This window comes from Dipteris shenzhenensis, chromosome 12 (assembly GCF_047967505.1).
Source record: "Dipteris shenzhenensis isolate YYH24624 ecotype China chromosome 12, Dip_SZ_1.0, whole genome shotgun sequence".
Classification (NCBI taxonomy): Eukaryota; Viridiplantae; Streptophyta; class Polypodiopsida; order Gleicheniales; family Dipteridaceae; genus Dipteris; species Dipteris shenzhenensis.
In genome coordinates, this window is record NC_141607.1 from 35,133,186 (window position 1) to 35,147,684 (window position 14,499).

Consider the following 14,499-nt stretch of genomic DNA (forward strand, 5'->3'; position numbering starts at 1 on the left):
ATGCATAGTCATTTCCAAGATGCACACAACCTGTCTTTCCACTATCATAAGTGGAGAACCATTCCCTATGGGGAGTAACATGGAATGAAGCACCAGAATCCAAAATCCAATCCTGGGAATATGCATCATCTGAAGTGGTAAGCAACTCTGCAGATAAACTAGACATGAAGAGAACATCATTGTCACTATCATGTGTGACTGCATTGATCTCCTCGATCTTCACTTTTCCTTTGTCCTCCCTTGGACTCTCTTCCTTTTGATTTGCACCCCAATTTGCATTCTTTTTCTTATCCTTTTGCTCTCTTTTCAGCTTGTAGCAATCCTTTTTCATATGGCCCTTCTTGCCACAATGGTAACACTCAACGTTCCGTGCCCTGGATTTGCTACGAGACTTCCCTCTTTCTTGGGACTTCCCCCTGAATTGTGATCTGCCCCTTTGCACATTTAAGGCTGCATCCTGCTTGTTGCCATCCATAGACTTCCGTCTAATCTCCTCGGCCAACAAGCTACCCACAACATCATCAAATTTCAGTACTCCACCAGGTGCAGAGTTACTGACAGCTGTACGGAAGGTATCCCATGAGGATGGCAATGAACATAAGAGAAATATTGCCTTAGTCTCCGCATCAAAATTCATTTTCTGAGCCTAAAGCTGGCTGAAAATAATATTGAATTCATTCAAATGAGAAGCAATGGAGACCCCTTCCTTCATCTGCAGCTCAAACAACCTCTTCATGAGGTAAACTTTATTAGAGGCAGTTTCCTTCTCATAAGTGGCACACAGTTTCTTCCACAAATCTTCCGTAGTCTGCTCATTTACTACTGTGAAATAAACTGACTCTGCAAGATGAAGTCTAATAGTAGACTTTGCTAATGCATCGAACTCATTCCAATCATCCTCAGACATATTTGCAGGCTTAGCTTCAATCCCTGCCAAGGGTTTAATCTGCTTCTTTTGAATAAGCACATCCCTTATTTGTTCTTTCCAAAAAGAAAAATTTGTCCCATCAAACTTTTTAATGCTGAAAAACTCCTTTTCAGGCATGGAAGAGGATGCCATGATGTAAATGAAACAAAATCCCAAATGCTAGTCCCTGCAAGAGAGAATCACACCAAATACCAAGTGCATCCAAATGTGTATGCCACAATAGAGTGAAATATCACCAAAACTCAAAGCTCAAAGCATCTGACTCATGTGCATATACTATGCATCCATATGAGCAAATCTGGCCCAAAAGAAAATGCCAATAAGTGCCAAATGACTCAAGCATAAACACTGTCCACTGGCATATGCATCAATAATGTCTCATCCAAGAGAGCATAGCACTATCAGTGCATCACCTGCAATGTTTCAAAGCTGTCCCTCAGCATAAAATAGCATCCATGTGCAAAGCGTCCATAAAAAATAGCATCCCACAAGGCAATTTAGGCCTATCAGCGCATCCAACAAGGACCGCAATGCATCCAAATGGCCTATAAATCATCCATTGCAACCCAATGCATACCACGAATGAGCGCACACTGCTCAAACTACAACCAGAGTGATCTGCATAAGGTATGCTCAAGAAATCATAGTCCCACGGTAATGAGCGCTACTGAAAATAGAACTTGAGATGCTTCAAAACATGGGCGCCATTGCATAATCGGACTCAGCAAGAAAATCTGCAAATATCTCTCTTCTGCCAGAACTCCAAAATCCCAACCGATGAGTGAGAAATGGGAGTCAACACTTATCCACTGCCATGTGGCATAAATCTAAGGTTTCAAAACCTTAGTATGAAAAATGCATAACAGAGAGACGAAATCGAATACATAGAGATTTATAACTCTGAAAATCCTTCACCGAATCGCGCAAGAATTGACAGGTAGGGGTTTTTGGGCATCCGAAACGCAATGGGACAGACGGTTTTGGAAACCGTGGTCTCAATCACTGGGTCCAACACACAGACTGAAAAAAGTTTTTGGAAACAGAGCTATCTGTAAACTCCACCGGAGTGTGAATGATGAGCAACATAGAAGTTTTAGGACCTCCTGAGTCCACCGGAACTGACAGATCTGTAAATGGTTGCTCCAAACTTGAGTTCCAACACCCGGGCAAAAAACGCAAGAACTGACACAGTGAGTCAGAAATCCAATGAAATGATCCCAGATTCAAGAATGAAGGTGTTTCCAGGCTCCTGAAGTAATGTGGATACCAAAAGCAAGCAATAGTTGCCTCTACAAGTCAATACGGAGTCTCTGTCATCGAACGGAACAGGGAAAAGCTCAAAAAACGACTTTTTCTTTGAAAGCTCTTAACAGGCTCTCAAAACCACTTCGTAAAGCAAAAGTGAATTTTCCAAAGGTTCCTCCAAGGTCTTTGCACACTTGGATGCAAGTAAAGTCACCCACAAAGCTTCCCACAGAGCTTCTCCTTCCTCCCACAGAGCTGCTGAGCTTCCAAGCATTCACGCACGCTCAGCTAGATCACCCGGGCTCTGATACCAATTGAGAGTGCTCTCAACGAAAGCAAGAACGAAAGAAGGAGAGAGAGAGACAGAGAGGGAGACAGAGAGCCACACAAGTTTTGGTGGGTGCAGAACCACCCTAATCTTCTTTTTCATTCATTTATATATGTGTTTAAGTATTGTACATAACCGGGGTAAAGGCACAGTGACCTTTAACCCCCACATGCAAAGCATTGCCAAAGCACATGTAAAGGACTTGGGCAAAAAGCTTTTGATATGACAATTGTTAAAAATCTAAGAAGTCAAAAGCATATGCAAATAACATGCCAAACCATATACATAGATTTGCTAAAACACTACCAAACCAATCACAAAAGCAAGCAATGACAAAGCGCCAGTAAAGCATTGTCATAGCACTGAAAAGCACATGTAAAGCACTCCTCAAATATAAAGCAGTGGGCAAGCAGCCACAAATCAATGTTAAAGTAGTCAAGAAAAGGACAAGCACTCATAAAGCACTGCCAAAGCAGTAATAAGAACTGCCAAAGTAGTAACAAGCACATGCAAAGCATTGCCAAAACACATGTAAAGCACATGCAAAACACATGCAAAGCACATGCAAAACACTGTCAAAGCACATGTAAAGCTCTACCAAAGAACATGTAAAGCACTCTTCAAATAGAAAGTAGTGTACATGTAGCCACAAATCAATGTTAAGGCACTTTCAAAGCAGTCACAAAGCTGTTAAATTACATGGTGTTGCAGAACAAAAACTGAACAAAGAATAGAGAGTACACAGCAAACTAGAGAGGAATAAACTTTTCCTTCAATACTAATGTAGTACATATGATGGCTCCATCCACCCGTGCACTCCTACAATAGAGCTTAGATGGTGATCTAGACAGATACTAGGTGAAGAGCTACTAGCTGGAAGATCTTGATCTGAACTGATTTGATACAATGGATTGGGAAGGTCACCTCTTTATAGCTATGAGGGCGGTAGTCGGATCAATGTAGTCGGTGGAGTTGACCAGTTGACCTAGTCGGTGGAGCCAACCAGTCAACCTACTCGGTGGAACCGACCGACTAGTCATCCATGGAATATTCAAGGAATATTCCCTATACCATCGCCTCCGGGGCTCTCGCCCTTGAACACCCACCAGGGGGGCCGCTGGCCCCACTGGGACCCCCCAGCTGGCCCCCAGGACCCAACAAGAACAAGCGGCTCCTATACAATCACCTTTCTACCATCAACAGTCTCATTGATAGACCTCATCTGACATGCACAAGTCAGGATCCATCTAGTGTCCTAGGCTCACACATGGCTTCTCCTTATATAGGGGCCTTACAACTTGAGCACCTTGGACCACTGGTGGTTACCAGGAGGGTGGGGCATTGAGCATATCTAACAAAAGCCCTCAATGTCCACCCATAGGTGAACTACCTTCTCGGCCCAATGCCGAGTCTCTGAAAATGACCCTGAAGCTGATCCTTCTCGTGTGCCTTGGTGAAGATATCTACTCCATTTTGCTCTATTGGACAGTAGACCAATTCCACTATCCCATCCTCGATCAAATCATGCACATAGTGATACTGAATCTCTATATGTTAAGTGCACACATGAAACACTAGATTTTTAGCAATGGCCATGCAACTTTGATTGTCACACCTCAGCACAGTTGCCTCATCCTCTTGCAATCCCATGTGCCATAAGATCCTCCTCAGCCACACTACTTCACATGCAGCAAAACATGCTACCTTGTACTCAGCCTCGGTAGAAGACAATGCCACTGTTGGTTGTTTCTTACTGATCCAAGAGAAGATACCTGAAGCTAAAGAGAAACAATATCCAGAAACTGATTTCCTGGATCAAGATGACCGCCGCTACAAGCTTATTGATCATAAACCTGAGGTCATATTATATTCCCATCTTGTAAGGTCAATCAAGTTTCCCCTAGAAGCCATTGAGGGAGAGAGAAACTTGTACTTGCTATCACTTCAAGAGTACGAGGCTGTCTACAATATCCTACCTTATGATCTCTAGACCACATTCTAATTAATTTATTTCCCACGGTTGCTTTCATTTTCTATGATTGTTTATTTGGTTGCCATTTTCTATGATTGTTTATTTCTATGATTTGCTTGCCATTAGCAAAAGTAATACTTCATGATCCAAGTTACAGACAATATTTGGAAGCAGTCAGAAAGCACTACAGCCAGGCAAGACATGATGCAAGTCACAAAGATAAATATAATACACAATCATTATCTAATTGAATAATTACATGGTCTAGTATTATATTCATGATCCAGTTTAACAATTATACATGATCCAGTAGCCAAAAATTACACCTTATGAAACAACAAGGTACATGACCAAGGTTATAGGCAGTATTTGTAGTCCTTGAACAATTTCACATATAACAGCTTGTAAACTGCATCCTCCACCTTGGTCTAATAAACATGTCACATGCCCAAGAAGCAATCAGCTCCACAATTGAGGTTGTCACCCATCTAGGCTGCACAACATACTTTTCTTCAACTAGCAGGCTATCTATATCTTCCTAAGCACCAAAGTAGTCTTCAGATGCAAATTGTTGGCGATCCCTTGAGTTCAACCATCGCCATAACCAGGGTCCTACATGCTTAACCAGAAAATTGTGCTGCCAATGTACAGGGACTGAATCTAACTTTGGGAGTACACAAAATGTCCCTTCTGGATTTCCGATATACTTGTAGAAGCTGTCATCTAGAAGCACAGTGCTTGACACATCATAGAAAGGGTATTGCTCCCAAAAATACCATAGGTTCTTGAAAAAGATTGGTTTCCCATCAGAAATGGTGAAATATGTGTCACCATATTCCTGATCCAAAAATCATGAGATAACATTCTCTAGGCTAGGAAAACACAACTTAAAGCGCCACAATAATAGGTTGTGTCTCCAATTGGGAGCTCCCTATATATACGTCGAACCATTGAGTAGCCCAACACAAAAAAGTCTTTACATCCTCTGGCACCAAAAATGTCAAGTCACGATCAGCGCCTCCATGGAGTCTTGTACTTGCCATGTTTCCTTTTTTATTCTTGTTATCTCCACCTCCTATCTTTTCAACAAACATGTGTTGCTTAGTACTCTTCTTTTTTGTACTTCATGGAGGGTTTTTACCTCTTTTTTGAGGTTTTCTACACAGTAATATAAGTACTACCAAAAGAGAGAGAGAGAGAGAGAGAGAGAGAGCACTCATCCCTTGTTGACTACAGCCCATTGTTGGTGTGCTACATTTACAGCATACTAGACCATCTTGCATGATAGAAACCATCGCATGTCCTCTTATCCTCCTTTATATAATACCTATGCATCATTCAAGATCTATTTGCATATCTCCCTATATGATGGTAATCATATAGGTGACATTTCCCATATTTATTTAGTATTAAATAGGGATATTTATTTTCAAATATATTAAGGTTTCATTATATTAGCATATATTAAGATTTAAAACATCCATTTGGAACTCTGACACTCTGCAACTGTACATGTTGCTCCCACGTGGGGACAAAGAGTGAGAGAGAGAGAGAGAGAGAGAGAGAGAGAGAGAGAGAGAGAGGGGGGGGGAAGGGGTGAGAGAGAGAAAGAGAGAGAGAGGGGGGGGTTGATAGATAGATAGATAGATAGATAGATAGATAGAGAGAGAGAGAGAGAGCGAGTGCAGCACGTCTCTAACTCGTTGTAGACAGGTCCTCGTACTCATCTTTGTTCCCATGAATCATGCACGGGTGTATTTCTAACCTATGTATGTATCTTTGATGGACATGATGCTTTGCACAAGCCTAACTTTAGTAAGATTAAGGCCTGTGCAAAGTATCAGACACCTGTGCAAAGTATCAGACACTTATGCAAAGTATCAAACACCTAGAATATTATTTGCATAGTTGGACATGCATATTTCCTTGTTCACTTACTTGAAACCATGCATCATGCATGAGTATTAAAAGCATAAAATATGCTTCTTGTGTTTTGGATGGGCATGATACTTTGCATCGGCCTTAATGTAAGTCCTTGCAAAGTATCATACCCTTAGAACATCATTTGCATGGTTGAACACACATATTTTCTTGTTTTTTAATTGAAACCCTAAACCCTAAACCCTAATTTAATGGTATAAAATTAGGAAAAAAATTAAGATGTAAAGGTATTTTTTAAAAACCCTATCTTTTTTTAATTAAATTGGAAAAAAAATCAATATGTGACGAATTCTTTTAGAAAGTCCCCATTTTGAGCTATCAAATTGAAAAAAAAATCCAAATGTCAAATTATATTTTTTTGGAAAGAAATTTATTGGAAAATCAAAGTAGAAATGTTTTCTTTAATACCCTCATTTTTTGCTATTAATTTGATTTTTTTTCTCAATTTTAGAAATATTTAGATGAAGGTATGGCTTAAGCCACATCTTCAATGGAAGCCTTCTCTAAAATAACATATGGCATACGCCATATGTTAGATTGTTTTCAATTAAAAACGGAAAGATTTTGATTTCTTTTCTATTAAGAGGAGATGTGGCGTATGCCATATGTGAATTAAAATTTTGGCTTAATTTTGTATTCTTTCTCTAAGTGAGCTACATGTTTAAAAAAAAGAGGAGATATGGCATACGCCATATGTTTCACATTACCTTCATTTTGATTTTGGACTTTTTTCGAGAATCTCGCAACAAGTTGAAAGCCTTCCCACTAGCTTGTAGTTGAGAAATGACTTGTGAAATGACTGACACTCTATATATTCCTAGTCTTTTCAAAAAAACTCTTCTCGCCCATCTTTCCCTCTCTTTTACACTAAAATTTTAAAATTTAAACATTTCCCCCCTTGGATTAACACATAGAGTGTTGAAAATAAGGTAAAACTCCCATGTTTCACTTCTTCACACCCAAGTTTAATAAGGTGCCAGTGAGTAGGACAAGCATATTCTACACGAGAAGGACGTAGCTTCACTAAGTCATGTGAGTAGTAAACCTCCAACAAAGCATTTAAAGTAGTAACTTCTTGCTTAATGCCTACTTTACACATCATGTTGAAGCAACGTCTCATCTTGGTGAGGCATCCAACAGTTCCATAACCTTTCATCATTACCTCAAACATAATGAGACGAGGCTGGATGCCCATTGCAGCCATGTGTCTAGTTCTTCCATAGTTGTTCAACAAGGAGTTAAAAGTGGAAAGCTGTGGCTGGACCTTGGAATTTGCCATACTTCGTAAAGCTTGCTCCATTTTCTCTATTTTTCCATCTTTTTCGTATGTGGCTATGAGCATATTGAAGGTAATAAAGTCTGGCTTAACTTTTGCTGTCCTCATCTATTTCAGCATCGACTCCATCTCCTCTAAACAACAGGTTTTACCATATGCATCAAGGACACCATTGAATGTGTAAATGTCTGGACCGAATCCCAGCACAATCCATTTCCTAGAAAAGTTCATCCATTCTTTCAAAGTTTTTAGCTCGCGCGTAGGCCCTTAAAAGGGTGTTATAAGTTACAAGGTTTGGCTGGCAACGAATGTTTTTCTTCATCTGCTCAAACTACCTGAAGGCTTTCACCAAAGCCCCCTCCTTGTCATTGCGTAATTATGGCATTGTATACAAAGGAATCAGGGCGACACCCTTGCTTTTCCATCTCATTAAAGAGCCAGATAGCAAGCCGAAGCTAACCCTTCTTTTCCATCATTTTTTGCTTCCACTGCCTTGTAGCATTCCTACATTGAATGTATCCTCTCTTTCGGTCCTCATGGAATGGGTACAAAACAAGTCAGCGAAATTATTATCAGTATTGAAGAAAGTGTGACATAAACTTCATGCAACCTATTCCAAAGGGCGAGTAGTGGCTCCTTGAGCAATGCATATGTCTCCAGCTCAAGCACAGTGCCGAACATTCGCAATAGTCAATCTCATCGACGGGTCCTTATCCCATGAACTCAAGCTTCATAGTTATGAGCTATACCCTACCGCCAATGGACAAGAGCCCTAAGAAAACTTACATGAAGAGAAATTTAATCATAAATGCTAAGCGATGACTGAAAATTGGAACTCGAATCTCTTAAAGAGGCAATGTGAATGCTTGGAAGTTTAACTGCTGAGACAAGGTGGAGCTTGGTGCATGGTGTGTAAGGTTGCCATGCAGCCACATCATGCTGGGGTGTTGAGAAAGAAGAGAGCATAAATCGAGGTCTACCCTACAGATGGGATGAGTGGTTGCAATGATGAGCAAGACTCTGTCTCCTCCTCCGACAGGAGTAGGTACTCCAAGTGGGATGTGCATGTCAATCAGCAAGGCAATCCTGAGTTTGAATCCTATCTTGAAGTGGTGGCTAGGTGGGCTTTTTCCCACTATAGGAGGACGAAGTCAAATCTCTCTTGCAGGCTGAGATGGCATGTCAGGCCAAAGAGGTTTCCAAGAAGACGTGGTTCAAGGTGGGGGACCTAAAAATTCGATTGGCATAAGATTTTGTTGCTTCGTTGTGTATTGGAGGTGCTTTGAAATGATATCCTAGGTAGGTCTTTTGTGTTTGTGGGGGCATTAGTGTTGGTCATCTTGTGGAGTGCTAACTTCAGTATTGATGAGTTCCTTTTCAAGGAGTGCCCTGTGTGGGTTGATTTCCCAAACCTGCCTCCATGGCTAGGCAATAATGTGGGGAAGTTGGCCATGGGGCTGGGAAGAGTTCTATTGGTGCCCTATAGCATCACTATACCACGTAAATGCTACGAGATACACACGATGAATACACAACGCATCATCTATGGAAAGCACATGGAACAAGGAATAGATAGATCACCATAACACTGTGTAATGCGTATCTCTCATATCAAGAATGGTGTTGGAATGCTCATATCAAGAATGGTGTTGGAATAGCATGCATACAAGACAATGGTTGGGAACCATTTGAGAACCATCGATAGTTGCGTCGAACCTACCCATGCACACCCCTCATAGTTACTGCTGCTAACCCGCATAGTGTTGCTAGCCCACATGGTTATTCAATAACACATGGCACTCATGGTGGACTGTGCGAATGCACAATAGATATCCATCCCCTATGATAGACATCAGAATGTGCTTGTGTATTTTGCACAACAATCATTTTGGGCAAAGCCGAGTCGACAGAGAACTGGGTGCAACTTAAGAAGATCACAACTAAATCACTAAGAATACATGAAAACAAGCATCTCTTTTGGAATCTGTCTTCATTGAATAAGTAAGAATTGCCTATTTTTGCCTGCTTGTGCAATAACACACAACGCTCCGGGTGCTCTTTGAACTGTGAGGCTACCCAAAAGCCATCGTTCCGGACTCTTACTCATCATCCATGGACTGCAAGTGTGCACCAAGAACCGTAACTTTGCTCGGTTTCGCATCACTTCGTCTGCTCAACTTCGATCTCAACCACTTTGCAGACTCAGCTTCACTCGATCCTACCACAATAGTCTCTAGCTATCTCTTTTGTAGCCGCATTCGTAACTACCATTTTGATTCCATATCCATCAGCCACCACTGTAATAACTACCATTTTGATTCCATATCCATCAGCCACCACTGTAATGGATATGGTTTGGACCAACTGATGCTCAAGCCACTATTCAAGAGGAAGCACCTCTTCAATCCACACACCTCGCGGTAGTTGTTGTTCCCCGTGCATCAAATAGTTGACTTTGATCACCGCCATGCACACGAGAACTGCTTGGAACTGTGCGTGTCTCTTGATCTCCTCTTGTGTAGCTGGGTGCTCGATAACAATGGCGTTGCAATAGCTCATCATGAATACCCACAATGTACTCCACATGCAACTGCTATGTGGCCTCTGAGTGAGCTTCTGCTACCTACACTTGAGCTTCTAAAATCACAACCCGCTCCTCCAGTGACTGCATCCTCGCATTTTGGCTTTGCAGTGTCTCGTTCTCACTTTGCAACTGAAGAGCATTCACTCGAGAGGGATCGGTCCCCGTAGAACATTGCATCACCAAATGTGCTAAGAGTTGTGCACAAAATTGGAGCTGTACATGGGTCGATTGCAACCGTAAGGTTAATCTAGTCGATGGTGTCAAAGAGACCACCAAAGGCTCTAAAACTGCAATGATTTCCTCTACTACCACAATGGAAGTCGTCGCCATTGTTGTTGTACGCTGGAGTTCCAGCCATCTTCGAGTGAGGAAACCACCACTCAAAGAATTCCCCAATGAGGTACCCAGCACAGTCATCGTAGGCACCACTGAAATAGTCACCCACTCAGAAATCACCTGTGGAGGAAGTGGAGGCACCACATCGAGCTGTGACTATGATACCCCAATACTTGGCAAACTCATAGGCACCCCTGTCGATGCTGTAACTACATGGGAAGGAGTAAGGGAGGAAATAGAATAAAGGATTGTCACTGGTACACCTTGCTGGGCCTTGACACCACTGCTTCTTAGGCTCTCAATTCGGCGGGCCTTCATCCCACATTCTGCAGAGGACCTTCTAGCTCCAGGGTGAGAATTAGTGCCGTATTCCTTTGGGGAGAGGAAAGCTATAGAGGGAACAAAATTTCCAAATTTTAGCCGACGATCTTTGAATTCATAGCCTGGTTTTTCTCCACTGCCGTCGCCACCCTCTATGCCTCTGCATGGATCCTTTCCTTCAAAATTCATGCCCAAGGCACTGGTATCTACTCTGCTACCTCAATCATCCCACAAGTATTCGGAGTAATTGTATACATTTTGGCTTGCAAACAGACTAACTCAAGAATCCACCAATAGAGATCACAAACTTGAACATCCCTGCAAGTGCTCAACTTGTACTTGCCTCAAGCTAGGTTGCCAAGCTCTGCCACCATCTCCTTAGCTGAATACAAAGGTTGCACCATCAGCTCCCTTTCCATAGGCAAGAACAATTGCTGATAGATCAGTTGAGTTGTAAGTAGCCGATGTTTAGCCAAAAACTCCATAGCTGATCCGTCCACCAACTGCTGACAAAGTGTCAAGGCCATCGGGTGGATGTTCATCTTCAACCAATCGATGTTGGTGAAGCTCCTAATCCTCAATCTTTGCAACCATGTGTCAATAAACTGAGAATCACTATAGACCAGTGGTAGGAAGGGATGAAACTGTGCATTGGCCATCATCATAGTGATTAGAAGAAGTTGTGAGCTGAATGCAAAGAGAGCAAGAAAGGTGAAGGACGTTGAAACAACTGATAGAGTGATGAAGAAGACAAGGAATGCTACGAGTACATGCAGAATAGTGACAGAAGACTGCATCCCCGATTGCCAATACCCCTCCTTGATGACAGTGTTGGGGTAAAGTTGGGGTAAAGGGCAGTGTGCCCACCCACTTGTACAGTGCCCATATATACTCATATATATATGATAGAGGAATAAGTTGGAGTAGCTTTTGCTCCACCACTTTTGGTGTCTCCTTATCCCTTTGTGTGTGCTCTCCTCTCCCACAATTGGTATCAGAGCCCACGACGTTCGAACTGCGAGGAGCTTGGTGAGAGGAGCACGGGCACTGCTTCTGAAGATCTACCGGCAGCTTTGGAGAGCTTGATTCTCTCATTCACGGGGAGATTTTGGATAGACATCATCCACATCTATTTGCTCTACAATGTAACTGCAAGAATAACTTTGGAGGACCTTATATTTGTCATAAAGCTAGATGAATGTGAAATTGTTAGAGAAAAATATTGAAAGAGTGACCATCACACTTATGAATAGGGCACTTGATACATCAATCACAAAAGAAAACTCAAAGCATTTCAGTGTACAATCAAAGAAGCACATTTGGTGGTTGGGAGCATTTGAGGTAAGCATGAACTTTCATTTTTCAAATATTTTGTTGTTTGATTCCATTTATTATATCTTGATGCTTCAGTAGAGTTTCATTTCTCAATGGTAGGTAAAGACAAAGGACCACCAAACCTTATTTTGGGTGTTTCACCATACAAAAATACCAAAAGTCATCAAAAACCAAGATCAAGGAGGGCAACTTCATGTTGAAGGCAAAGGCAATTTCCAAGTTGATTGGCATATGGCAAGGGACCTCAAGACCCTAAAATGCATGTTCAACATTAGCAAAGGAGGTAATTCGAAATCTCCATGCCTTGCAAGGAGCTAACCCATGTCATGGATCCTAAAAGGTAGATAAGAGCTCCTAATAGGGATAAGATTGATCCTAAATTCAAAGAAGTTCTTGATATTCCTTTGTGCAATGTACATATATGCACATTGCATGCTTTATGTAGAATCATAAAAAATTTGGTCTTTTTATACATTGGATTTTTTCTTGGAAGCTTCGACCAAAAAAGCATAGGAAAAAAGCAATTGTTGCATTAGAAAAGTATTGTCAGACATGGGTCTCCATGGAGGAGATGTTCATATCATAGGAAAAAATGTTCCTATCAAGTTGAAAATTGATGGAGTCAAAGAAAGAAGATTTTTATCAGAATCACAAAGAGTCCATAATTTGTTAAAAGGTATGGATGCCCTACAATATGTTCCACACAAGGGATGGAAAAGCCTCATCACATAGCAAGAAATGCTTTTTTAAAACATACATAGCATTTCAAAGGAGCACATAAGGCAAATAGTCTCAAAGAAGTATTTCAATGGTTTTTTAGAGGCATACTTCAAAGGTTGCGAATCCCAAAAAAAGTTTCATTGTCAAAAGTTAAACTTGCCTCAAATATGGCACAAAAGAAAAGAAGAAGGCAGATCCTTCAATAACTGCATAGAAACAAGCAGAGTGAAGGTAGTCAAAGATCTTTGTGAATCACAAGTGGATTGATAGAATTGGAAACCTTATGGAGATTTATAACAATGAAGCAGAGACCTTGTAATATTTTTGAGAAAAATTTAGTACAAAGTCTAAGATGTCATCTTTTTTTGTAGGACTTTGTGTCCTTCGTAGCTTTTGACAATACAATATATTTGAGTTTACTCTTGTACTTCTTTTACATCGAGCTGCTCTCATTTGATCTATTTAGCCTCAGAATCTAGTAGAAGCAGCTCTCTAAACCTATTCAAATGATGCTTTCCATAACCATCTAATTGGCTAGGATCCTCGATTCCGAGTGCTAAGGCATAAGCAATGTATGTCAATAAGTACCCTGCCCTTGAGCACTGTTTGCCTAGGCAATGCCCAAAAATGTCCAAAGTAGATAGCTTCTCAATTAATATAACTTTTTCCTTCCACCAATTTACCTAGTACACACCAAGAAACTTTGAAAAACATTTTAAAAAGTAGCTAGCCATCTTTCCGTCGTTACTTAATTGTCAATGGTATATCAAAATCTTGGCAGAGGACATCTTATTCATGTACTCTGCAAGGGAAAACAACTGTCCAAGTCCCCTTTCTTGGCTCCCATAGGACCTTCTCAAAAACTGTCATCTTCAATATAGAGCTACAATATCAAAAAAGAAGCAATGAGAAATATATACAGGTCATAATAAAAAAGATCAAGTAGAGAAAATAGTGATAGTGTACCTTCATATTCTCATCATCTTCCAAAATTTTATCGGTCCAAAGATCAATGCTTCTTTCCATGCCACTTTGTGTTTACCTTTGCTCCTTCAACTTTGGTTGAATATTCTCAGTGCTCCTACACCTTTTATGTTTTTAACTTATTAAAGGTCTCATCATTCATGTCATCCTCATCCTTATCTTTTTTAAAGCACATCGAGAGCGCCTCCTTGGGGTCAAATGTATCTTCTAGTACCATTAATCCATTGTCTTTAATTCCAACATCCTTATCTATGCTACATATTTGAACAATTAAGGCCAAGGCATAATCTTCTCTGAGGTCAAAGATGACGTGTATATCTGAGATCAGATAATACTCTCGACCTTGAATAGTGAAGGAAGGAAGGATAGGTATAACTAGACTACATGTCTCAAAATCTAGTCCTTCAGTAGACACAACTCCATTTACTATTTCTGACTTCAAGGCTACAAGATCCAAGGCTGTAGCCTCCTTGCTTTCTTCCTGAAGATTAATATCCTCCTCTTCTAGTTCTTCTGCCTCTTCTATATT

The 14,499-nt window shown here is 40.9% G+C and overlaps 1 protein-coding gene across 1 annotated transcript; it reads right to left on the reverse strand.

Moving 5' to 3' along the window:
• Positions 1 to 5,011: 5,011 nt before the first annotated feature.
• EMB2453 (Tetratricopeptide repeat (TPR)-like superfamily protein) lies at positions 5,012 to 8,163 on the reverse strand. The gene is given in 4 exon segments (XM_087382225.1): positions 5,012 to 5,311; positions 7,418 to 7,882; positions 7,884 to 8,067; positions 8,069 to 8,163. Coding segments are annotated over 4 exon segments (1,044 nt in total).
• Between the last annotated feature and the right edge of the window lie 6,336 nt (positions 8,164 to 14,499).